Source organism: Arvicanthis niloticus, chromosome 3, assembly GCF_011762505.2.
Source record: "Arvicanthis niloticus isolate mArvNil1 chromosome 3, mArvNil1.pat.X, whole genome shotgun sequence".
Lineage (NCBI taxonomy): Eukaryota > Metazoa > Chordata > Mammalia > Rodentia > Muridae > Arvicanthis > Arvicanthis niloticus.
In genome coordinates, this window is record NC_047660.1 from 124,051,879 (window position 1) to 124,079,218 (window position 27,340).

Genomic DNA, 27,340 nt, shown 5'->3' on the forward strand with positions numbered 1-27,340 from the left:
GAGGCGCTGTCTGTGAAAGCCAAGTCTGTCCTGCGGCGACAGGTCTCCCGCGCGGACCATTCCTGCTTTCCGGCTAGCCCGACCCTGCATTTGGAAAGAGAATTGTAAGGAACTGTAACGAAAATGGCAGTGTTCTGCCAGAGGAGAGGGAACTCTGAGGGATGTGGCCCAAGGGATCGCGGGATAGAACGACTGCTGAAGTCTGTTCTGTCATCCCAGCCGGGAGTCCCTAACGATCTTCCTTGGGACAAATGCTGGGTTTTTAAAACGTGTTTGCTCCCAGAGGAAAGTGTGTAGTTGCCAACACTTGGTGCTGCCTTGTAGTTGACTGTGAAGAGAATTGACCCTTTAACCCTATAGATAATCACTATCCGTTATAGATGCGCACAGTAGGAATATCTGTATTTCATTGATTGATTGTGGGTCTGTGCATGCGTGTGGATGTTGGTGCATATGTGCGGATAGTGTGTGTTAATTTTAGATGTCTTTCTGAATCGCTTTTAACAGAGGCTGGATCTTACTGAAACCAGTAAGCCAGCTTGCCTCAGGGATCCCCAGTCTCTGCCTCCCCAGTTCTGAGCGCTCCTCAACTTTTGAATGGCTACAAGGATCTCAGCTCCCATTCTGACCCTTGCAGGACAAGTGCTTTTATCCACGGAGCTGTCTAGTCAGCCTCATTGTGCATTTGTTAGGTCGTATTTTTCTGAGGAATTGTGGGAAAGAAGAGGACATTCTCTTATGAGGTCTTGGTAGAAATTAAGGTTGGGGTGATTTTGTTTGTATTATGTAATATATCTTAAAAATCGGAGATGTTGTTTAAATGCATTTGGATACAAACAAGACCGAGCAGGCATATCCAGCCCTTTTGACATACAGTGTTGCTGTCATCTACAAAGTTTGTTGCTGAGAACATCACAATACAGTTAAAAAATTTTTTGCAAAAAAAAAAAAACCACTCAATATGTTTAAGTAAGTTTACAACAAGGATTCGTGGCTATCCTTTTCCACATAGGGTGAACTCACCACTGATTAATACTAGATCTGTGTATGGGACGTAGCTGTGATCATACTACTCTTCAAACGGAGGCTGTCAATTCATGAATTCAAAGCTGGTTTGTATTATAAAGTAAGCCCATCACAAAAGTTAACTAAGGGTTGACGGGTGTAGTGCAGTTGGTGAAGTGGTTGGCTTAGCTCAGCTCCATCTCCAGCACTGCATATGCTAGTGATGGAGACACAGGCCTATAACCTAGCACGTGGAAGCTGGAAGCAGAATCAGAAGTCCAAGGTTATCTTTGGCTACATGGTTGGAGGCCAGTCTGGGACTTGTGAGATAACTGTTTTACACAAAACAAAAACAAAGTAAAAGAAAATACAACGGGTGTTGGAGAGATGGCTCAGTTGGTAAAGTGCTTGCCTTGCAAGCATGAGGACCAGAGTTCAATCCCTAGAACCACCATTAAAAAAAAAAAAAAAAAAAAAAAAATGGTAGCATGGGGAGCTTGCTGGCCTAGGGGGAGCTTGCTGGCCTAGGGAGGTAGAGACAAATGGCTCCTGTGGCTTGCTGGTCAACCAGTCTAGTCTATGAGTTTTAGGCTATTGAGAGACCCTGTCTCAAAAAATGAGATGAATGAGACACCAGAGGTTGTCCTCTGACCTCTGCACTCACACATACACACCAAACCACCATAGGGAAATGGCCTGTGATGATATTTAGTTAGAGTATTTTTACAAGAGCCTTTGAAAACTCACTCTCAAGAATTATTTATCTTTTGCTAATTAGGTAACATTCTTTTCTGTAGTCTGACCCTTCCCCACTCTTTCTCTCCTCTCACTGCATTGAAGTTCAGAGCCAAATGTTTTGTCTTGTGATGAGTCGTTTTCAGAGAGCTAACGTGTACTAGGGTAAGATTTTTATCCAGTGGCAGGAAGTGCTTTAAAAGGTAAATGAGAGAGAAACAAGCTTCATAATCAACCGATCGGCAATCAGTCAAAACTGGGTCTCTAAATTGTCTGAGTTTTGGGGAATTGTTCAGTATTTAACTAACAAGTTTACTTATTTATAAAGTAGAGTAATTGCACACATACACAAAAGTGTGCTTGACTTATACTTAGTTTCTGGGGTATCTAAAGGTACCTGATCTTACGTAATGTATCAAAACAAAAACAACAAAAACCCTTTATATTCCCATGTAAATTGTTACTTTCTTCATAGACGTATCATATAGCGCATTACACGTTTTGTCTAATATACTCAGAATATTTATAAAATGACCCAAGAAGAACATGGCTTGCTAGTTGTGGTTCTGAGTTTCTAGATGAAATAGTTACTATTTTTCGCTACAAAATGCAACCTCTTAGAGCTCCCAAGGCTAAATTGGAATACTTGTAAAGAGTTAGGTTTGGTGGCACTTATAATTCCAGCACTTGGGAGGCAGAAGCAGGAGAATTTTGAGCTCAGGGCTAGCCTCGGCTAACATACATAACAACACTACAGCAGAAAACAAAATTCGTAGTAAGTGCTTAGCTTTCTCCTCTGACCTGCCTCTTACCTGTCTAGACATTTTTCACGTTCCTTAGCCTATTGCTGTTCTGTCCTTGCCACCATAGCAGTTTTAGCTTCTTGAGACTAATTACCTACACATCATGCTGTTAGTTAAAACTCTTCGCTTTGGGAGGGGGTGCTTTCCTTCACTTACTACCTGATCTTGACCGACTTCTAGTTACAGGTGACTGGATGTTCAAGCTGCAGCATGCATAGCATCTTACAAGGTAAAAGAAAAAGCCATTTAATTATGCTGGTTATTAAACAAAAATTTAGCAATATTTATCTGTGTAGTAAGTAAGTTGTGAGAGAGAACCATTAGTTTTTTGGTGGGTTTTTATTGGGGGGGGGTATTGTTTGTTTGTTTTTGTTCTGGTTTTCCAGAAGGGAAGGTAAATACGGGATTTCTGAGAGCATGTTTTGGTTTGGTTTTTTGTTGCTTTGGTAAAGACTTTGACTAAAAGCAAGCTGGGTGGAAAGGGCGTGGCTTATATGTGTCCCAGTCTCAGGCCATCATTGAGAGACATACAAATGGAATAATGCGTAGTATGGTCCTACCTTTACAAATGTTAAGTAAATATGTGTGTTCATTTCACAAGTAAGTTTAATTAACTTGACCATTGGTGCGGCCCCTTCAGCACACTGACTTACTGGTCTTGTTTAGGTTGGCCACGATGAGCACGCTGCAGTTGAGGGAAGCTAAGGTGCCAAGTGTTCAGTTTGTGGGAGACGACGATGTCCTCAGTCACATTCTGGATAGAGAAGGAGGTGCGTATACCTGTACAGTTGAACAGATGCCTGTGGGTCACGCTGTTCTTAAAACATCATGATACACAATATTCACTCTAGTGAGACTGCTCTGATTTTTAGTTTGCTTCTTTTGGAATTTAACTGTAAGGCAGTATAAAACCGTAACCAATATGAAATGCTTAGTAGTGGTGGGAAATAACTACTCATTAACTCTAAATTCAAGAGGCGTGTGTGTGCATTTAACTTAGTTACATACATTTCTTAATGTTTATGGCTTTTTTTAAAGATTTATTTATTTTATTCATATGAGTAAATTATTGCTCTCTTCAGACACACCAGAAAAAGGTATCAGATCCCATTACAGAGCCACTGTGTGGTTGCTGGGAATTGAACTCGGGACCTCTGGAAGAGCAGTCAGCGCTCCCAATCACTGAGCCATCTCTCCAGCCCTGTTTATGGGTTTTTGACTGCCTATATGTCTGTATACGACAGATATGCCTGGTGCTCACGGAGACCAGAACAATGCATTGGAATACCCTAGGGCTAGAGTTATAGACACTTGTAAGTCATGTGGGTGTTAGGAACTAGACCCGGGTCCTCTACTAGAGCAGCAAGCACTCTTAACTGCTGAGCCATCTCTCTATCCCATGACTTAGTACTTTTAATGAAAGAGAAAGCATTGACTACCCCCACAGCTTTATGTACTGACCATGCATTTAGTGTACTTTGTCTGCTGACATGTATGTAACATGCATGGTGGGCAGAGGACAACTCTCTGGAATTGGTTCTCCTCTTCCACTGTGATTCCATTAGGCTGGTGTGCTGCACATTTTACCCACCAAGCAGCCATCTGGATAACTAATGTAATACTTAAAAAGAATCCACACCCCTGTGTTCTAGTGTTTTGTATATTTTTACAGGAACTAAGTTGAAGAAGGAGAAAGCTCAGCTTTTGGTCAATCCCCAGAAAGTAATAAAGAAGGCAGAGTGCGCATTGGAGAAAAGTGACCTGGAAGTCTTAGAGGATCAGGACTACGTGGAAGTCTTGGGAAGAGATATTCAAGGTATCCAGTCGGGGTGACACACACCCAGCTTTCGGCTAGTAGCATGAACGGCTTTCAGAATGCACAAAAATAACTCAGTAGACTAGAAAGTCATATAGTTCGGCTGTGTGTCAAATCTAAAGGCATTTTAAGTTGTTTGTTTTGGTGCAGTTTTTAAGGTCTGATTTTTTTTTTTTTAGTTGTGTGTGTGCAAATGTGCAGGTGCCATTGGAGGCCAAAAGAGGGCATCAGCTGGGGTTATAGGTGGTTGTGAGCCTCCCAAAGTAGTTCTGGGAACAGAACTCAGCTCTTCTACAAGAGTAGTACGGACCCTTAACTACTGAACCATCTCTCCAGCCCCCAGCAATTTTTTTTTTAAATAAAAAAGAGAAATAACCAATCTTTGATCTGTGACCCTCTTCAGCCTCCTGAGTAGTTGTGATTATAGACATGTTCTATCTTGCCACAGACAGGCATATTATTGCTTTTAGAGGAGAAAAGATTTGTTTCAGGTCATGGATTCAGAGGATTCAATCCATGGTTTCTTGTAGCCTCCAGCAGCTATGGGAACCGGGTTCACCTGAGAGGAAGGCTGGGAATGAAAGGGGAATGGAGGGCGAGAGAAGCATGGGGCCAAGACAACATGTTCTGATCAAGGCTGGAAGTTTAATATTTTGCTTTCACATATAAAGGGGAAGCCCCACCCCCCAGAGTCTCTTCTCCATCGGCTGGGTGAGGGGATAGCAGCCCATAGGTGTCAAGGCAAGCTCAGCAGGCAGTCCATTCTTCTAGCTCCTGTAGCAGACTGCAGGGCAACAAGGCTGGGAATGCCATGCCTCCCAGGTCCTACTGTTGTTTGGTCTATTGTGGTAAACAGATCGCAGGCCTGCTCAAGGCTGTGAGGGAAGGGCACAGTTTCTGGGGCCATGCTATTGGGCAGAATTTAGTATGTGGTTGCTTGGTCCGATGCTCGTAGGTGAAACATCATGGGGGTTGGTAGCATGTGCAGAAGAGAGCTCTTTTCTTCATGGAGTTAGGGAAGCAGAAGATAGTGACTGTAATGGCTGGTTTTGTGTGTCAACTTGACACAAGCTGGAGTTGTCACAGAGAAAAGAGCTTCAGTTGAGAAAATGCCTCCATGAGATTCAGCTGTAAGGCATTTTCTCAATTAGTGGTCAACGGAGAGGGCCCCTTGTGGGTGGTGCCATCCCTGGGCTGGCACCTTGGGTTCTATAAGAAAGCAAGTTGAGAAAGCCAGGGGAAGCAATCCAGTAAGTAACATCCCTCCGTGGCCTCTGCATCAGCTCCTGTATCTTGACCTGTTTGAGTTCCAGTCTTAGCTTCCTTTGGTGATGAACAGCAATTTGAAAGTGTAAGCTGAATAAACCCTTTCCTCGCCAACTTGCATTTTGGTCATGATGTTTTGTGCAGGAATAGAAACCCTGACTAAGACAATGACATTTGAAAAATCGATTTACAAATTAGGTCCTTTTATTGTTTCCTTGGTTCTCTCTGTAATAGGGAAATTCATCCAAGTAGTGTTGCTCTCACCTAGGCATGCTCACGGTGCTCACGGCGCTCACGGTGCTCACGGTGTTCACGGTGCTCACAGTGCTCACAGTGCTGGGTTTTTATTGCTGTTAGTTTGGGGTTTGTTTGTTTGTTTGTTTATTGAGGTCAGCCTCAAACTCACTGAGATTTTCCTGCCTCTATCTCCTGATTACTGGGATTAAAGTTATTTACTACCAGGCCCAGCTCTTGTAAGCAACTTTTGAGTGACTGTGACTGACATCTTTATTTACCAATCAGAATTAATTGGGGGCAAATTCCCAAAAGCTGCATACAGACCCTCTCATGCAAACAGTTTGGGGGAACACAATTAGCATTAAAATATAAACAGCTCAATTAACCTGTTCCCTGTTGTTAGAACAAGTGGGAATTCCAGTCTTTTGCTATATCTTTGTGCTAAATCTTTAGATACATTCATTATTTCTTTTTTTTTTTTTTTTTTTTTTTTTTTTTTTTTTTTTTTTTTTTTTTTTTTGGTTTTTTGAGACAGGGTTTCTCTGTGTAGTCCTGGCTGTCCTGGAACTCACTCTGTAGACCAGGCTGGCCTCAAACTCAGAAATCCACCTGCCTCTGCCTCCCAAGTGCTGGGATTAAAGGCGTGCACCACCACTGCCCGGCTCATTATTTCTTTAGAAACCTTCCTAAAGAAGATATTGTTCTGACATATCTAGATGGAATCAACATTTAAAAAAATATTTTGAAATAATCTTTTTTGCAGTACTGGGGCTAGATCTCACGATCCTGTGCTGGGCCGACGCTTTCTCATTGATCTAGACCACAGCCCTCATATCTTATTCTTTCCCCTCTACCCCACTGACCTAGAACTTAAGAAGGTTCACCTGCTTCTGGCCCCCCAGTTCTGGGATTGAAAGATTACACAGCCGTGCCCGGCATGAGTTTTTTTCCTGTTATTTGCCAACACATGTTTAGAGGTAGAGAGTAGAGTCCCAGGTAATATGTAGAAGTAGCGTTTTCTGCACTTATTTTAGTCTTTTTATTTTAACCTGATTCAAGAATTTTTAAATTACCTTTCTTTTGTTATCTATTTATTTATTTTTGGTTTTTCTAGATTTCTCTGTGTAGCTATGGCTAGCCTGGAACTCAGAACTCAGAAAGTTCCTGCTGCCTCTGCCTCTGAAGTACCTGGGATTAAAGGAATGTGCCACTTGGTTGCTGGGATTTGAATTCCAATCCTCATGATTACATAAAAACATCCTTTTTTTTTTTTTTCAATTTAGATTATTTATTATGTATACAATGCTTTGCTTGCATGTATGCCTGCATGCCAGAAGAGGGCACCAGATCTCATTATAGATGGTTATGAGCCACCATGTGGTTGCTGGGAATTGAACTCAGAACCTCTGGAAGAGCAGTCAGTGCTCTTAACCACTGAGCCATCTCTCCAAGACCCTAGAAAACATTCTTAACTGTGGAAGTTTTCCCCCAGCTCTCTTTTGTCATAACAGAAAACACTAATGTTTTGGGTTTAGATTTTTTTTTTTTTTAGCTTAAAAAACAAACAAACCCAACAGTTTAAAAGTTATAATTTGCTTATTTTGTGTGTTCAAATGTGGAAATCAGAGAGCGACTTGGGGGAGTTGATTCTTTCCTTTCAACATGTTGGTTCCAATGATCAAAGTCAGATTGTCAGACTTTGTGGTGGCAGGTGCCTTTGCCCACTGAACCATCTTGCTGGCCTAAGTTTTAAAACACAGGGACATTTAACAAAGGATCTTTTCTTTTTCTGCATTGCCATTTTGAGATGTGGTATCATGTAGCCTAGGCTGGATTTGAATGACTGATCATCTTGTCTCATCTGGAGTGCTAGAATTGCAGGCATGTACCACCACATCTGGCTCTAACACAGAATTTTTAGGAAGAGTAAGAAAAGTCTGTTCACGCCGGGTGGTGGTGGCGCACACCTTTAATCCCAGCACTTGGGAGGCAGAGGCAGGCGGATTTCTGAGTTCGAGGCCAGCCTGGTCTACAGAGTGAGTTCCAGGACAGCCTGGGCTACACAGAGAAACCCTGTCTCGAAAAACCCAAAAAAAAAAAAAAAAAAAAAAAAAAAAAAAGAAAAGTCTGTTCACTAAGAACATATGCTGTGGTATGTCCCCAAGGGTTTATGCATTAGAAGTGTGGTACCCAGTGTGGTGATGCGGGGAACTGACAAGGTCTAATAGGAGTTAAGTCACCTTAAGAGACACAGCATTGAAGTGGCTATACTGGTATAGATTGAATAGTACTATACTTACCATAGAATGAATTAAGACAGTTCTTGCAAAAGCAGGTTATTTAAAAAAAAGTGTGTTCTCTGGGCAGCCCTCAAGCTTCTTGACTTTCTGTATGGCACGACCGAGGGAGCCCTTATCAGGAAGCTCGTGCTAACTCTGTCCGGGAAGAAAGAGCACCTTTTATTTATAAAGTTCCTCACTTCAGGGAATTGGTTTTTGTTTTTTTTTTTCAGACTCCATTTTATTTATGGGTGTGCGGGTGTGCGGAGGGCGTTGGATCAGCTGTGGGCTACCGGATGCAGGTGTTGGGAGTCCAACTCAGATTCTCTAGAAGAGGAGGAAGCATTTTTAACCACTGACCCATTTCACCAAGTCAGCTTTTGTTTTGCTAGGGTAACAGGACTAGTGAAGATAGACTTTACGTCCACTGTTGGTCCTTTACAGCTCATAGTTTTATCTATGTGATTTAATTCTCATATTAATCTCTCCAGTCTAGAGAAAAACCTATAAATAGCATGTTTCTTGTGTTAACATTTAAATAAACAAGATCAGTCGGGTTTCCTTGTGTATATGAAAATATTTTGTATATAAATATCTGATGGTAAGCTTTTATGAAAGGTAGTAAGCTTTTATGAAAGGTAGTAATCTGTAACTTAGATTTTAGCTATTTAAAGCTGTATCTTTTTTCTTAACCTTTTTTCTCGGTGCATGTTTCATTTTCTTTTTCAGAATCCTTGGGAAATGGCTCTGCTGTAGATGATAGGAATAAAGTTTATTCTTTTCAACACAGAAAACACCCTGAAGAGATGACTAAATTGGGTATGTTACTGTCTGTCTTCTATAGTCATTTTAGACTTAACAGCACAGTCTCCTGATTATCATTTTACTATATTCTTAAAAGAATGATGAAATCAATGGTTCTTAGAATTTAGAGAATGAGACATTTCCTTAAAGAATGATGCCATTTGTTGGTATGATATCATGTACCTAGAATTCCAACACTATAGGCATAGAGATAGGCGTATCACAAATTCAAAGACATCCTGAGCTGCTGTCACTTAAAAACAAAGTCATGTGTATAATAACAGTAGAAGTTATTATTGACCAAGTACAATATGCCAGGGTCAATGCATTGTGTAATATATATATGTCTGTTGCCTGTCTATCTAGAGGAGCCATGGTGTGTACTAAAATTACAGACACATTGAAGAGTCAGGTTTAGATTTCAAACCTTACACTGTTCTATTTCTACCCAGCCTCCATCATGTGACTTATAAGCTACACTGGTTGTTCAAAGTAGAAAGCCATTCTCTGGGGTTGAATCATGGAAGGTGGTGATGCCAATCCTTGAAGATCAGTAGAAATTACTTCTCTTCTCACTGTTTCCTTTGCACTTAATATCAGATAGAAAGCAGGAAGCTGTGGCATGTACCTGTAATTCCAGCTCCTCAGGAGGCTGAGGCAGGAAGACAGTAGACTTGAGGGCTGACTGGAGCTGGGCAGTGGGCGCCACCTTTAAACATCTATTTTTATGTCCATAGGAAACCAAAAGGACCTCAGCTAGTCACATGAACTTATGACATTATGTGGGTAGATAGTTTTCCTTCCCCGCCCTCCATACAGTGAATCAGAGCCTTTTAATCCAAATGTTAGGTATTCTAGAAAGGACCACAGACTGAGTCCCAGGCACACCTAGAACACTGCAAAGGATGAGTGCCGTGAAGAAGAGATGGGGTAATCACAGAGCTGCAGGCATCCAAGACAATGTCAGTGGGGCCAAACAGAGGAATGATTTTAAGGGAAACATTGTTTTTAAGTTTTTCTATTAGCATACATGATTGTACATAATAATGGGCTTCATTATGCCATTTCATACTTGTATGTTGTATTTCACCGTATTTCACCACATTACCCTTTTTTGTTCCCTTCTCATCCCTGATGACCCCCCTTTCCTAATTAGTTCCCCTAATTATTGATTAATGCTTTAATCAATCACTCCCTCCCTCCCACTAATGAGTATAAGTGAGGTGATGTACATGGGTGAGGGATTATTTAGAAGACTGAGCAGCTTACCAGTGGCTACAGCACTGAACAGTCTCTTCCTCCCCTAGTGGTTACCTGTAGATCCCTGGGGACAGATGAAGCCTTGTGAGCGCTCCACACTAACAACTCTTAACTGCCTATGAACCCTGTGAGGCCCTGACTCCTACATGACAAATACTGATGGGCTCAGTTTTGTGCTGGTCATGTACAAGTAATCATAGCTGTTTCTGCTCAGGCAGCATCTTGTCATAGGTGAAGATAGCATGGCGCTGCTCTCCACCCTTCCTTCCAGCTCTTGCCTTCTTTCTGAGATGGTGCCTGAGCCTTGGAGGTGGAGATGGTCTGATGGCTGAACATTGAGTATGCACTTATTCCTAGTACTTAGGCCCCTTACAAATCCCTGTAGTAACCACTGTCTACTATAAAAAGAAGCCTCTCTGACCAAAAGCAAAGGACGTCTCAAAAAGCAAGACCATAAAAAGCAAGTAAACTATAACAACAACAACCACAAACCACACAATGACTTATAATCAAGAAATTAAGAAAGAGAAGTGCTGTGGAGCTGTGGGTATCTTAGCCAAATTTCCAGATCAGAAGATAAATTTGGTAACAGATAGTAAGCTCATATAGGCCAGTAAAATGGCTGAATAAAAGAAGCAGGCTGGTGAAATGGTTCAGCAGCTAAAAGTGTGTACTGCCTTTGCAGAGAACCCAGGGCTAGTTCCTAGCCCTGATCAGGCAGCTCACAAACACCATAACTCCAACAGTGGGGTGTCTTGTGCCCCAGCCATGTGGGCATCTGTACTCCACACATATATAATTACATAATTAGAAATGATGAAGACAATTTATAAAAAGAATAAAAGAACTAAGATAATTTGATTAATGTGCACCATTGTATGAGTCATACACTTAGGGATGCAAATCTGTTCCCTCACGGAGGCTCCACATGCTTGCCACGCTGTGAGAGTGTAAGTATCATTGAAACAAAGATTAGACGTTTTATTTAAAATATCACCTAAAAGCCGACCATTTCATCTGCTGCTTACCCAAAGAAGTGGCCATCTGTTCAACACCATATTTATATTTTATGCATCATTCATATGTACAGTTTTAAACACAGGAACATCATACTTCATAGAAAGTTTAAGAATGTTAAAAATATAACTTTAACTACATATAGTTTTTACTTAGTATTTAGATCCCAACTTGTTGCTCTTGTATCACCTAAGGAGGTTGTGGCTGTAATATATATGATAAGAAAAGGAAGGAGGGCTGGGCATAGCACAGGACTATGAGGCAGAGGCAGGCAGATCTCTGAGTTCAAGGCCAGCCTGGTCTGCAGAGTGAGTTCCAGGACAGCCAGGGCTACACAGAGAAACCCTGTCTCAAAACAAACAAAGAAAAGAAGTAAGAGAGAAAATTATGAACATGTCAAAGGAGAAAAGAAGTAGAAGGTGTATAAGCTGTTGTTACAGATTCAAGTAAGTCTTTCTGTTTTGCTGTTTGAAAAATTTGTGGATAGTTGGGAGATTTAGATGCTAGGAAGGAGTTAGATGTCTCAGCGGATAAAGGCATTTGCCACAAAACATGACAAACTGAATTTGATCTCCAAGACCCTCATTTTGGAAAGAGAAAACTAACTTCTTTGACTTCATATACACACTGTGGCATACAAACATCCCACCCACACACACAAATACAAATGAATGTAATGCTTTTAAAGATAAAAACATTTTGGGAAGACATCTTAAAGGCTTTTTTAAAAGGCTATACTCTTAATATGGGTGGTTTATATATCTTTCTGATAAAAGTAATACAGATTTTAGTTTTAAGGAGTTCATGTAAGTGAAAATTACTTCCCTCTTTGTCTGTTCATCAACAAAGATGCTTGCTTTTTTTTTTTTTTTTTTTTTTAGCTTTAGAACTAGCAAAAACATCAGGAAAAATTGACCCACTTGGCTCAAATGATCCTGAAATCACGAAAAACACTGCTCGAAAAAGCAAAGGTAAGACACCATCGGGTGATCTGTGTGGGCTGCTTTTTTTTTTTTTTTTTTTTTTTAAATTCTAAGTGAATTTTTCATATATTTTCTTCCTTTCTACTTGGAAAATTTATTTAACAATGCAATCTTAAAATCCCACCTACTTTAATATATCTATACCTACCAGTCAATAACAGGCAGAAAGTCATCTGTGCTATTCTGTACTGTGAGAATTGAGGAGGACACCTAAAACAATCATCAAGTTCTATAATCGTTTGTCTGACTTAGCCAATTTCTCATGCAAGGTTTGGAAGTTGAATGGCTTGTTGCAAATTGTGGAACATCTATTTCTGAATTACCCATTCAAATAAGAGAAACAGTGTGCTTTCTGGTCCAAATGAAAAAGGCCACAGAAATGCAAGAATGATGTAAAAGGCTGTCGCTGGTAGGAGTAGCCATACAGTTCTTGGTGTTCATTTAACCCGTAGTTAAGTGGGAACTCAGTACAACATGGTGGCCTGTGTGTAAAAAGTACAGCTTTGCTGTCAACAAAACTATGTCACGATCTAGGATGGAATATCTGTAGTAAATGTGGTCTCTGTTGTGTTTAGGGCGTTCTACTTCAGAGAAAGCTCCACTGGAGGTAAGTCATTGACAAAGCAAGCAAGTCGTGATGATCTCTTAGTTTGAATGTCATAGTTTATGGGCTTTTGCCAGTTATATACCTGTAATCTGAGGTTCAGAAAGGTCAGATGACTTACAGAGTACCTCATTTGAAATAAAACTGGAAAATGAACCAGGTTTCCCCTTACATAACTGTTTTCTGTTCTTTCTGCTCTTTCACAACTATCCTGGGCATTTTTAACTTAGTAGACCTGGTCTAGGAATTTGATGAATTCAAATTTGTATTCATAATGTTCTCTTCTTGGAGTATTTAGTGCATTAAACCTATTATTTTATATTTTATAATTTATATTTGAAGTCTGTATTGGCTTGGGTACATTCATTCCAGGATAGCTGAAAGTAATCCACAGTTTATGTCACCTTTGTGTTTTAGTGATTTTGACTTTTCACTGTGCCTTGTCAGGTGATGCTTAGGCGTGGGTAAGCCTCAGTAGTGGTGGGAGAATCCAGCATTTGAAATGTCAGTGGTACGTGCATCCTACCTACAGTGACTGAAGAGTTAGACATACAGGGCTTAAATAAAGGGACTCATTCTATAAGAGTGAATAGAGATGTCCAGTACCAAGGTTGTGGCCTGGAAGCCCTGTTTAGGCAAATGATTAGACATGTCAGCCATTGACTTTAACAATGTTTCCTCAATGTGTTGTGTTAGATCATTATAAAAGAAAAAACTGGGGCAGTACAATGGTGTAGTAGAAATTATTAATAAATCCTGGCCCAGACCTCCTTTGGTTTTTGAGTTCCCGGATGAAAAACATACCCACAGGCCTTTATTTATATTTACAATATGCTTTAAGCAGCACAAGAGCTGGGCAGCTGCCTGGCCTCCCTGCTGCCTTCCTATCAATAACCCCGAGTTATTACTTACTATTCACTATGTTCCATCTCTTCACTCCAGTTGGGCAGCTCTAGGACCATGGTATCTTGACCCTTATCCCATGATGGCCTCTCCTTCTCCTTCCTACACATTCTTCTGTTTCCCCTCCAACCCCAAGTCTGAGAAACCTCAACCCCACCTATGTTTCTTCTGCTCAGCTATTGACTGTTGGCATCTTTATTTACCAATCAGAAATAACTTGGGGCAGGGTCACAGGGGTTGTGTGCAGACTCCAGGTCTCTGAATTTAGCACTACTGACCAAGCCCACTCAGTCAGTCAACAGGGTCTCGAGGGAGGGAGTGAAGATTAAAGAAAAGAAAAAAAATAGACAAATAGACAACATTTATAGTATGACTCCTGCAAATGATGAAGCAGGTTTAACTTTTCCAGTCTGCTTTTATATCACTCTAAGTACATGCAAAGAATAGGGTCAGTTCTAAGGCATAAACACAGTAGTCAAGGAACAAACAAGGCATAAACGAAAGTCCCATGGTCACTGTTTCTAGGGACCTATCATGATGATCAAGATATAAGGAACATATTCCTTAGCTCTGTTTTTCTTGAGTTTACTTCCTTGTCCTAGCCCAGTGTCAAATATTCTTGCCAAATTACTAGAAACAGCACCAAAAGCTCTCCACATTTACCCCCCTTTTTTATTTCATTAACAAGACTGCATCTGTTTTAGGTTGCTCTGACCAGAATGCCTTCCCTTACCTTCATTGAAAATGCATTATCCAAGGCAATGCACTTTGGTTGATAAGGCCCTGTGCAGAATCTTACCCATCATTGACTGCCAGCCTGTTAAACTAGTGGCTCTGTCTGGGCATCTATTTTTAAGTTTCAAGCCATGTATTTTGGCTGCCAACGTGGTGATGTTGTTAAAGACAAGTTTTATCAAAATAGGCAGGAATAAAAATATTCCCAGGACAAGAAGGGCTAACATGATCAAACTATATATGCCATTCTTGAAGCTTGACCAAGTGGAAATACTGACCTTAAACCTTGAATAATTTTATCAGCAATGTCCACAGCATCACAACTCAGCTGAGCAGTATTCTTTAAATTCATAATCTCAGTGTGCAGAAAGGTGTTAGAGGCATGCCAAATACCTTCTAAGTGTCTTTGAATTTTTTTCCAATTATAGTGATTGTCATTGTAAATTTTTAAAATGACACAAATCCATTGATATTTAGCATGACACTCGAGGTGGCTTCTTCTTACCCTTAAACTCTGAACCACCTCTCCAATAATTTGAATAGTGTTATAGAGATCTCAATTCGTTGTTCCAAATGCCTATCTAAATATTCTTGAATACCCAGAGAGTTAGTAATGTTTTTTCGATAAATGATTAACAAAAGTGGCTGTCAACTTCTTTCATCAAAGCAATTTCGGAAGCAATGGTACCAGCTATTAATGAAATCAAAGCTGCTATATCGACAATAATTGAAGCCACTACCCTCTTGCTTCTACTTAAAGCCTAACTCCCTTCTTCTAATATTTGTAAGCTTTTTTCAGAATACCAAAGTTCAGATAAATTTACAGGAATTATAATAATAGAAGCTGGTTGATGTTCTACCATTACAGATAGACCATTGTCCAGTGCAGAAACACAACTGGACAAAATACAATTAAAACAAGAGACATTAAACCAGAGCCAATAACAAAGGTAACATTCCCAATTAGTAAAAGATTAGGTGGGTTAACACAGGATGTTACATTTTCCTTAACCCCATAACTGTTCCAGTTATAGTCACAGCAAACATAACATCATACAAGGCAACTGCCAATTTTCAAATATGTCTCTGAAAATGTTCAGAACCGGCCTTCCAAATGCCCACTGTCATTTCCATTTTTTCAGTATTGCATTGATTTCCAGACCAGTCTATGATTGAATCAGAATAACTGGTCACATTAAAGTAAAGAGAAGGGTCATTATAACAGTTTCTCTATTTGATTAATTTTTTCAAAGGCAGTTTCCACCATCTCCATGTTCTCTATCCCACAAAGTCTAAAAGCTTGAGGCAAAGCAGCTTGTCCAGTCTGGGATATAGACTAGCAAAGGTGGGTCGGGAACATATGCCCAATACAGCTTCCCTGTCGCCATCGTCAAGGCACTCAGCAAGCTCACGGTCAGCATCATTCTTTGTCCCAGCATCAGCATGTCACCAATTGCTCTGGCAGCCACCATGCTCCTTCAGCATTCTGGGGAAAAAACCCACAAACATGCCCTCATCTCCATATTAATAGCTGATCAGTACCATGCCATATGCCAGTAAGGGGATCCTTCCATTTCATCCAGGCATAAGTATGCTGAGTTGTAAGTTGCCATGGACACTTGGCAGCAAGAGAGTCCCTTGGCATCCAGGGTCAAAAAATTAAAAATAAAATTTTGTGGTGAAGGAATATACAACTCCACCGTTTGTTTGTTTGTTTGTGTGTTTTATATAACTGATTTTTTTAGCGATCCATGGCTCATTCCATAATTCCTTGTAACAGAGCTGTTTTAAGCATAACAAGAAGCATCTTTAAGTTTTTATTCAGAAGATAACCAAAGGGGAATTAAAATCCTGAGCTTGTGATTGAATCGAAAACTGCCAATGTTCCATTAGCTTTATATATATATTTAACTATATTTTTTAAAAAGTTTCTTTTGCAATATCAGAGCATAATCATAATTTTGGAAGGCAAAACCAATTTTTAACAGTGTAAACAATCCAGTCTCTCTAAAATCAATACCAAGTGCATTATTTTCATGTTAACAAAGTTTGGCTGCCAGTTCTGTATGTGGATGCATAATGGTGTAGCTTTTAATACCCCATTAAGCAACATTGTTTTAAATCCTATCTTTTATAAGTCTGGTTTCTAGGACAAGAATTACATAAAATATTATCCCAATTTAGAGATATCTTTAGAGACTTCTTTCCCTGGGTTGGCCCATGCCATGTGTTGTTGCCCAGAATGACTCCAGCCCTGAGTTATCAGTTTTAAGCCAACTTTCTGTTACTGATGTTACAAATTTTTAACCATATCCAATAACTTATAAGCCAATAATCTATAACCAAGACATGCAGAACATATTTATACTTTTAGGAACAGCCAGAAACAAACATGAAGTGGCTACATACATTTACATATTTAGACTGGACAGACAAAATTTTATTTTTTCTAGCTGTAATTTCAAGGAAGGAGCAGATGTCACCTGCTAAACCCAAATGTTCCAGCAGATAAAGTTTTTAACCAGTTTTTTTTTTTTTTTTTTTGAATGTGAAACACTGAGCAGCAGTCAAGCAACAAAACCAAACCACAGACATAAACTGACAGACATGGACAGACTGACACACCAAAGACAGACATTAGACAGAGAGGGAAGAGAACCAGGTGTGCCAGCAAAGGGACCCAGAGCCACTCTAAGCATTCCCCTGTTGCGAACCAGAGAGAAGCAGGACGCCTCTTGACCTACTCTTGACTTCAGCTCATCTCTGAGCATATGTACAAAAAAAGCCTTCTACCATTACCCTGTCCCATTTTTACAGGGCTTACTCACCACTGGCCCAAATGTTCTTTATTTTCCTTTGTTCTTTTCCTTTTCTCCAGGTGTCCTTCACTGAACCCCTTGTACATTGCAGTAACATTGGGGCGCCACCTGACCAAACCAGCTCAGTCAATACGGTCGAGGGTGGGGAGGAGTGGCGGGGGGAGTGAGGATTAAAGGAAAAAAGACAATTAGACACCGGGCGGTGGTGGCGCACGCCTTTAATCCCAGCACTTGGGAGGCAGAGGCAGGTGGATTTCTGAGTTCGAGGCCAGCCTGGTCTACAGAGTGAGCTCCAGGGCAGCCAGGGCTACACAGAGAAACCCTGTCTCGAAACCCCCCCCCCCCAAAAAAAAAAAAAAAAAAAGACAATTAGACAACATTGTAGTATGATTCCAGAAAATGCTGAAGCTGGTTTAATTTTTCCCAGTTTTAATTTTAATTTTTCTACTTTTATATCATTCTAGGTACGTACAAAGAATAGGGTCAGTTCTAAAGCATAAACAGAGTAGTCAAGGAGCAAACGAGGCATAAACAAAAGTCTCATGGTTACTGTTTCAAGATGATCAAGATACAAGGAATACATTCCTCAGCTCTATTTTTCTTGAGTTTGCTTCCTTGTCCTAGCCCAATGTCAAATAATCTTGCCAGTTTGTTAGAAGCAGCACCAAAAGCTCTCCACACATTACAATAGAGAGTAAAAGATAAAACCTTAACAAGATGGCTCAGTAGGTAAAGGCACCTGTGATTGGCGCTTGATTGGCAACTTGACTTCTGTGACAGGCAGGGGAGCATGGGAAAGGAATGGTAGAGGAACTTTCCAGGGCAGGTGAGATTTTGGTGGAAGAGGGGGCTATGGTGGAAGAGGTTATGAAGGTCCATGTGGAGGAGAAGGTGGTGGTTGGTATCAAAGATTACAAACTGCAGACATTAGAGAGCACCGCTTCTTCCTGGGCACAATAGGTAGTGTTCTGAGAAGCATACTGAGCATCCTTGAGGTAGATGATGTGAGTGTCTCTGAGGATGGCTGTTTTATACTACCAGGTGATCTTGCAACATGAGTTTTTCCATATTCAATGTACTCCAGCATTCACTGTCTTCCTAAAAAGAAAGCTATAAAAGTGTAAATATTTATTACCACAAACTTGGAAAATAAAAGGTTCTTTATTGTCTTGATTGAATTTACACTGTTAGCTGGTATTTTGTTCAGGACTGAATACATAAATAACCTTCACCTATAGCAGAAAGGAATATAGACTGTCTCATTTGTATTCCTGTGGTTGTGTCCTGTACCTGTGCTTAGTAAGCAATTCTGTCTGTCTGTCTGTCTGTCTGTCTCTCTCTCTCTCTCTCTCTCTCTCTCTCTCTCTCTCTCTCTGTCTCTCTCTGTCTCTCTCTCTGTCTCTGTCTCTCTCTCTCTCTCTCTCTCTCTCATAGGATATCATCTCTCTGGTCATGTTTTCATTAGATTTCTGTTAAGGGGGTGGAGGTGGGCAGGGGTTAACAAGCTGTTTGTCTTGCAGGAATCTTTTGTCTTCATGAAAGAATGGTTTGTTTATCTTAGTAAACCAGAAAAGGTGATTTGCAGATATGTCCTGGAACTCACTCTGTAGACCAAAATTTCACCTGGCCTTGAATTCAGAGATCCACCTGCCTCTGCCTCCTGAGTGCTGGGATTAAAGGTGTGCGCCATCACACTTGTCTCTCAGGTTTCAGTCTTAAAATAACTTTAGTGGAATGTACCTGCACTTAAAAAAATGAAACAGGTTAAAATCACTTAACTGCTCTTACTCAAGATGCAAATTTGATTCCCAGCACCCATGAGGTGGATCACAATTACTTTGTAACTCCAGTTCCATGGTATCTGTTGGATGCCTTCTGACTTTTTCAGATTCCTGCACACATGTGGTGCATATGCATACACCCAGGCAAACATACAAATAAATTAATGGTTTAAAAAGATGAAGCAGAGGAGAAGGAGTGCCTGATATTAGCAGAAACTTTGAGTGTCCTGTGTTGGTGCCATTCATACATTATTACAGAAATTGGAATCTCCCTTTTTGGTTCTTAGTCTCGTTAATGAGAGAATTTAAGGGGCTGGAAAGTTGGCTCAGCAGTTAAGAGCATTTAAACGCTTTTTCAAAGTACCCAAGTCTGGTTTCCTGTACCCACATGATAGCCCACCATTCATTTCAGGGCATCTGACACCCTTTTTTAACCTTTTTAGTCACCAGGAACACACATGGTATACACACATACATGCAAACAAAACATGTAGTACACATAAAATAAACATAATTTAAATAAATGGAAGTATTTGTGAGTATATTCAGTGGGAAGCTCAAGGGCAGTTTTATTAGAGTTTAGAAAAAAAACAACAAAAGAGTTGGATATGATCAGCATTCAAGAGCCCTGGGTACTCTTTCAGAGGATCTGGGTTCAATTCCCAGCACCCACACAGTAGCTCAACTATCTGCACCTTCATTTAGAGGGGATCTGGTACCTTCTGTTTTCTAAGACCAGTGGGCATATACGTCATGCATAGGCATTCACCCAGACAAAACACCCATACACATAAAAAAAAAAAAAATCTCTTTTCTTTTAAGAGAAAACCAACAGGGGCTGGTGAGGTGGTTCAGTGGGTACAGGCACTTGCTGCCAAGTCTGATGATCCGAGTTCAATCCCTAGGACCCACATGGTACAAGAGAATTGATCTTACAAGGTGCTCTCTGATCCTCATATGTATAAATGTATTTACACACACACATATCAAATAAAAGTGATGATTTTTTAAGGAAAGGAAAAGATAGGCAACTTGAAAATCCTGGCAGCTCTCAGCAAAGAGGAAAGTCAGACATAGGGGAAAAGAGCCTTGTTCTTTGAGTTAGATGAGTATGTTAGGTCACTTTGTATCTTCTAGTTTAAACTTAGTCCAGGCTCAAGTCTAGAAAAAGATAAGACTATTCTTTGCAAGGTCTGTGGGTCAAACTTGATGGGCAGTTATCTATTTATAGGACCAAAAAGTGATGGTCAAAAATCTATAGAACAAAAATTTTCCCTTTTTTGTTTTTTGTTTGTTTTCTGTGTGCAGCCCTGGCTGTCCTAGAACTCACTCTACAGTGCCAGGCTGGCTTTGAACTCAGAGATCTGTGTGCCAACAGAGCCCAGCCCCTTTCTTTTTTTATACTATTTGGGGGTGGGTGGGTATTTGGTTTGGTTTAGATAGTCTCACTATGTATGTATGTTGGTTGTCCTGGAGCTCCTTTTGTAGACTAACTGGCCTTGAACTTATGTCTGCCTACCTCAGCCTATTGAGTGCTGGATTAAAGATATGCACCACTACAAGTCAGTTAATAATGCTTATATTAGGTAGCAAGGGTTTGACTCTCTTGTGGATTGAACCCTTGCTTTTCTTAAACATTTCCTTTGACCCTTCTCTTCAACTTTGTAATCTGCCAGGGCACTATTTCCTTTTCTGTCACTGTGACAAAACAGCATGACCAAAGCAATTACAGAACAGTTCTTTTGGGTTGCAGTTCTGAGGGTTAGAGTCCATGGTGCTGGAGAAAGGCAGCCGGTGGCAGGCACAGCTGCTGGGCAGAAGCAGAGGGCTCACATCTAACCACAAGCACAAAGCAGAGAACTTGAGTCTAAACTCTCAACCCTGGCCAGAGTGGCATTTGTCCTCCTGCAAGGCCATGCCTCCTAAATCTACCTAAACAGTGCCACCAGCTGGGATCATGTATTCAGATGTACAAGACTGGGGAACATCTCATTCAAACCACCTTAGTTGATCTTGTATTACATTTCTCAAACTCTAATAGGCAAGCAACAGTAGAACTCAGGATGAATTCCTAATTAAGAGGCTTATCTGTTGGGCTGTCTGTATCAGGAGAGGCTTGTAATTTACCACATGTAACTTGGATTCAAGTCCCTGTAATATAGAGAATGCAGAACACAGAAAAGAAAATATAAAACTGCTTAAGAGAACTTGAAAAGTATCTTAGCCACTGTTCTGTTTTGTGAAGAGACACCGTGGTCAAGGTACAACTCTTATAAAAGAAAACATCTAGGGGCTTCCTGACAGTGGCACAGAGCACGGCACAGGCAGGAGTGGAACCTCAGAAGTAGCTGAAAGCTACATCCTAATCTGCAAGCAGAGAGGGGGACTGGGCTTGGCATGAGCTTTTGAAACCTCAAAGCAAGCCCATTTCCTCCAACAAGGCCACACCTCCTAATCCTGTCAGAGACTTTCACTCACTGGTGACTAAGCATTCAAATATCTGAGCCTATGGGGCCATTCAGATCACCATAAAAAGAGACCACATGAGAATTTATTCATTTATTTATTTTCCTGTTTATGTCTCGGCAACTGCAAAATGAGTGCAAAAGCAAGCATCCCCATGACAAGACGGCAGAAGCAGACAGAAAGGGTGGAGCAGAGGAGTCTGAAGGTGCTGGGGGAGCGGGTTAGACAGAGAAGGCAGGCTTAGTGCCTCTGGGCAGAGAGAAGAGGGATTAAGATCCTCAGAACCAGCCTCTGCAGGCTCCAGTCCTCTGTGGCTTCCTGCCAGTGGTAGCTTGTCCAGCCTGAGGACAACATGTTTTGTTTTGTTAACTTCTGGGATTGATTATTTGTTATTATATTATTGATTATTCATATTACTTACTATGCTTTTTACATTTTTAAACAGAACAATAACAAAAATGAATTTCTGTCAACACGGCCTCATAATCTAAGAAAAAGATTAATAGGTATGTATTTTTATGTGAAGTTTTGTTTGTTTCCTTTGGGTTTTTTGAGACAAGATTTCATGCAGTGCAGGCTAGGTTCAAATTCACTGTATAGACTTGGCTGGCCTTAGCTCCTCATCGTCCTACCTCTACTTTCCAAACGTTGAGATTACAGGCTTGCCTGAGAACGGCTAGGTCAGAGTCGATGGTGGTAGAGCACGCAGATTCTGCATAGCCACTGTTTGGCTTTTCCATCCTGTGATGGCCCCTTACTGGTGTCTATCTTTAACGTCATTTGTGTGCTAGTGTAATGTTGATCCCACCTTATAACTGAGGTGAGGGACATCAGCCACGCTCAGGGTGGCATCACTGTGCTTAGGCTTAGTCAGTGTTAGTGCGCCTGTTGATTATAGCGGTTTCCAACTGTCCTCCTGTGTCCTCATGAGGGAAAGGATGCTCATGATCCTAGACTGTAGGCTGCATCTCTGCTTACAAAGTGGCATCTTGTCATTTCTTCCTTTTATTGTGCATATGTGTTAACATGCCAACTCTGCACAATAGGGAATCCTCCTGTCACTCAAAAACCTACTGATTTGGTTAAAGTTATTTCACCAACATTTTGGAAGTTAAACATAACTCTGTATTTATTTTGTTGAATATAAAGCCAGTGCTATCTTTATTTGGAAAGTGTAAACTGGGCTCCTGTTTCGAGGAGGGCAGTGGGAGCGATGGTGGCTTGTGGAGGGCATACTTTGTGAATCGCTGTCTCACAGCATCCAGTGTCTACTGTCACAGGTGTCATGATTGACACAGCAGCTCAGCAGTGTCATTCGGGGCCTTGCTTCTTTCAGTCTTTACATTGCCACTTTTGTGCATTTTTAAGATTGATTCTTCAATCAGAATAGCCTCTGTTGCATAAGCTGGTGATTTCCTTTCCCATGGGAAGAAAATCCAGAAGCTTTCAGTAATTCACAAGTCTTGGTGGCCAAAGTGTTACGTAACCAACTTAGTTTCAAAGGTGCGAATGAACGTAAGAATTTGCCAGAAGGAAAAACTAATTATTGAAATTTTTTATTATATAGTGGGACACATTACCACTGTCCAAAAAAAGGAGTTTTGCTAATATAGCAAAGAAAAGGACAGAGAATACTAAGTATAACTGTTATTTTATTACTGATATTCTTATCAGTTGTTTTAGATACATTCCAGGGGACAGAGATTGTTCACCAGATAAAGCACTTATGTTATATGCATTCAAATAAGAATTTTAATCCCTAGGCCCCATAAAAAATGGGTGGGTATGTAACCTATCTGTTATACCAGTATGCCTGGTGGCTAATCAGGGTCCCCTGAGCAAGCTGGGCAAGTTCCAGGCTCAGCAGGAAACCCTGCCCCAATATATAGCATGGGAAGTTATCAAGACACCTAAATCAACCTAGAACCTGCATCTGTACATGCATAGAAGGACACCTACACAAATATATTCCAGCCCCACACATACACACAGAAGCATTCATACATACAAACAATTCATTCCAATATAATTTTCCAGTAAGTTAGTCAGGTCTGCTAATGCTTAGAGAATGTATATAATTAACTGTGAAATTTTAAGGAAGTAATGACAAAATTGTAATTAAAATCTCTTCCTTCAAAGCCCACATTCTTGATTTCCCCCAGATAGCTTTTCTTTCAGCCTGTCAAATTTTCCAACGGCATTTTTCCTGCTGCAGCATCAAGGTCTCACTGTGACAGTGAAAGCGAGTATTCTGCTTCCAGCTCAGAGGATGACGAAGAGGTTGCAAAAGACGATGAAGAAGACACTAATGTGGTCAGGTTCTCTCAAAAGAGTCAAGGCCAGAATAGACTGCTTCCAGCTCCTGTTTCCAAAGAGACACTGCCTAAGAGAAGGAAAAGAGACAAAGCAGTGAGTGCAGACAGAGCCTGGGTCTTAAGGGAGAGTTGTGCGCAGTCCCTCGCTGTAGGCTGCCTGACACGGGCAAGTCTGCCGTGGGACCAGCAGTCGTCGTCCGTACTCTTCTGTACCTCTTAGCTTTACACATGAATTCCCACACATACTTGTTTCTGTCCTTGAACTTTCTTCTTACTTCTGGGTGCATATTCATGGTCAATGCTGTAATATACATAGGGTCTCTATATTATGTAGTCCTGGCTGTCCCAGACCTCACTCTGTAGACCAGGCTGGCCTTGAACTCACAGAGATCCTCCCACCTCTGCCTCCCAAGTGCTGGAATTAAAACTATGTGCCACCATACCCTGCTGATTAGTCTATTCTTTTAAGTTGTGTTTTATGAGTTATTAACATTTATTTGTAGAATTAAATCATTTTTGATCCTTGACCAGTATACTATTTCTTTAAAAATATTGTCAGTAAGGTATTTTAGTTAGGCATGTTGACACACACATGTATTTTCCAGCTGTCTGGGAAGCTGAGGCAGGAGAATTTCTTGAGCCCAATGTTAACTAATATTAATATGTAGATTTCATGTAGCACAGATATCCAAAACTTAGATCTAACTTTCCTTTGTCCATTTCAGAGTGACTTGGTAGAAGAATATTTTGAAGCCCATAGTAGTTCAAAAGTCTTAACATCTGACAGAACGCTGCAGAAGATGAAGAGAGCAAGAGTGGATCAGGTATGCTGTGAGAGTGTTACCAGCATTCTGTTTATTATGACCTGAAAATACATCAGGTGCACATTTGGAGAGAAGTGAGCAGGAGCAGAATTATTTCCCTGTAAAGTAAAGCACACGCTGATATGCTGTGGTCATTAAATGTGTGTCGCATGAATTAGATGATAGTCATCTATTTGACATAATTAGTTTTACCTTTTTTCTTTTATTTCTTTCTTTCTTTCTTTTTTTTTTTTTTTTTTTTTTTGGATTTAGGTTTGGGATTTAGAATAACTATGGAGGTCATAGCTTTCTGATAACCATGTACCCCTGCTTTGTTCCTCACTGTAATCATATAGTCATTGATTTTTACGTAACAAAACCCACAGTCTGACTGCTCACTGTTACCAGCTCTGCAGGTGTGGAGATGTCTTCCTCGATTTTTTGGAAAAGTTGTATATGAAGTAAAGTAGCAAGGGCGACCTTGCTGGATTTTCCCATGAGCTCATTTTACAAAAAGTCCAATATATTTGCCTTTGTTGTAATTTTGACTGACAGCCTCCTCTAACATAGGACACGACCGCTGAGTGATGATGTAGGGCTTAAGGGCTGCTGGAAAGATGGCTCAGGAATTCAGAGTGCATACTGTTCTTATAGAGGACCAAGGTTCAAGACCCAGTACCCTCTCCTTGCCTCCATGGGCAGCTTACTTGCATACACCTCCCTCTATAATTAAAGAAAAAACAAAAATCTAAAAGAACAGTGGGGTTTATAATTTTAAGGTAAGAAGAAAGTATTATTGGCTGGCCTCCACAGGTGTGACGACTCAACATTAAGAGCCTGTACAAGAACCTGCTTCAGTTCCCAGCACCCATGTCAGGTGCCTCACAACTACCTGTGTTCTGGTTGAAGGGATCTGATGTCCTGCTCTGGCCTCATAAACATACATGTACTCATACATACACATTTAAAAAAATCCATTAAAGTAAAAAAGGTTGAGAGTGAGTGAGGAAGATGCCCTCTGGAATCCACATACTTGGGAAACGTGTCCCACTGCTCACACACGCATGAACACACACACCCCTGCAATAAATAAATAAATAAATAAATAAATAAATAGGAAAGGTTTTCCAAGAAAACAATGGCACTACTGTCTGCCGTCTATGTTTTATAAGCAACATGAGAGAAACCTAAGTGGTTCCAAGGTCAAAGTGAGTCCTTGGAGTGGGTAGTCTTCAGGAGAGTGAGAACCTGATGACAGGGTCACAGGGGTCACAGACATAGCATGAGCATTTACTTCTGCCTGAGGGTTAGCAGGGGCGGGGTTAGCAGATCCAGACTGTGCTCCGTGTCTGCTGCCTTGCTGGACCAGTCAGGTGGCTGACGTGTGTTCTTAGGATGATCGTAGACTTGAGGAGGAAAGCAGATAACCTCTATAGCCTTGGGTAGAGACTGGCAATCCTCTCCGTGCCTTGTTCTAGTGGTGAAGGAGATGGCATGTCTGAAAGTGAGTCAGGAGTCAGGAAGCTGTACTCCACTCAGCTAGAAGGAGCGGCAGCAAATCAAGACAGGGTATGGACAGCAGTAGTGTAGTCCACCTGAAAATGGCATTTGTGGATAAGAGTAACACTGCCAGGTATGTACTCAAGTAAATGTCCTCACAGCCTAGTATAAAGTGACTGAGGATGACAGTGGTGCTTTCTGTGCTCTATCTGCTGTAAACACCAGAAGACATGAGCGCTTAAGATGAAGCTCATTTCTCTTTTAAATGTGTAAGTAAACCACATTTGATTGTAACCTTCAGTATTGACCGTGTGTTAGTCAGCAAGGTGGCTCAGCAGTAAAGACACTTAGCACAAAGCCTGGTTCTGACTTCAGTTCTCAGAACCTACATGGTGGAAGGACAGAACTGACTTCTCAAGCTGCTCTGTGACCTCCACATGTGTGGTGTACTGTGGCACATGTGTGCTGGTGCATACAAGTAAAACTGTATTGTTTGTCTGTCTGTTAAACCACAACAAAGCAACACTAGAGTAAAGATACAAAGGACTTCTCCTGGCATTTTCAGATTATTTTTGATTTACCAGCTTGAAATTTCAGAGTTTTGGGCTCACCACCACCAGTGTTTTATATTACTGTCATCTTTACAGATTTTACCATACTGTGCAGTTTGTATTGCTGTGACCATACCCGGAACAGCAACCTAAGAGGGAAGACTTAGTTAGCTCCCAGTCGTAGTCGTACACCACAGCACAACACCAAAGACACAGCATTTGTTAAAAATAGCTTTTGAAAAGGAGCAAATACAAGTTTATTATTGATGGTAAATTATAAACAAACTGCAATGTTTTCTGAAAATTAATATTGTTACCTTTTTACAGTTTTTCAAATCTACAGGTTTGGTTTTCGTTGTTGTTGTTGTTGTTGTTTTAATGTTGTTACTATTGTGCAGAGAGTTCAGCTCAGGGCTCATACTTGCTAGAAAGCACTCTGACAGTGAGCTACAGCCCCAAGCTCATAGGCTTGGGGAGGTATTACTATTTTGTTTTTTTCTTTGATTAGTCTTTGTCTGAATTTTTTGTGAAACTGAAAAGCAGATTTGACCATCTTACAGTGACTATATTTTTAGAAATTGAAACTTTATATTTGGAGTGTGTTGTAATTTAAATGGTTCTAGGCAAACTTAGCAATGTTTTGTATTGTTTTTATATA

General features: G+C 40.7%; 1 protein-coding gene across 4 annotated transcripts in view; it reads left to right on the forward strand.

Moving 5' to 3' along the window:
- Orc2 (origin recognition complex subunit 2) overlaps nt 1-27,340 on the forward strand; it is a 40,363-nt gene that overhangs the window by 496 nt on the left and 12,527 nt on the right. The window contains exons 2-11 of one of the 4 annotated variants that reach the window (XM_076931870.1): nt 1,013-1,126; nt 2,724-2,772; nt 3,210-3,313; nt 4,216-4,359; nt 8,871-8,960; nt 12,104-12,193; nt 12,781-12,812; nt 21,959-22,019; nt 23,729-23,922; nt 24,554-24,652. In XM_076931870.1, coding sequence (XP_076787985.1) covers nt 3,220-3,313; nt 4,216-4,359; nt 8,871-8,960; nt 12,104-12,193; nt 12,781-12,812; nt 21,959-22,019; nt 23,729-23,922; nt 24,554-24,652 — 804 coding nt within the window. In that variant the 5' untranslated portion in view covers nt 1,013-1,126; nt 2,724-2,772; nt 3,210-3,219. The remainder of the gene's footprint in view (nt 1-1,012; nt 1,127-2,723; nt 2,773-3,209; nt 3,314-4,215; nt 4,360-8,870; nt 8,961-12,103; nt 12,194-12,780; nt 12,813-21,958; nt 22,020-23,728; nt 23,923-24,553; nt 24,653-27,340) is intronic. The other 3 variants (XM_034499251.2, XM_034499252.2, XM_076931871.1) reach the window with 3 other exon arrangements.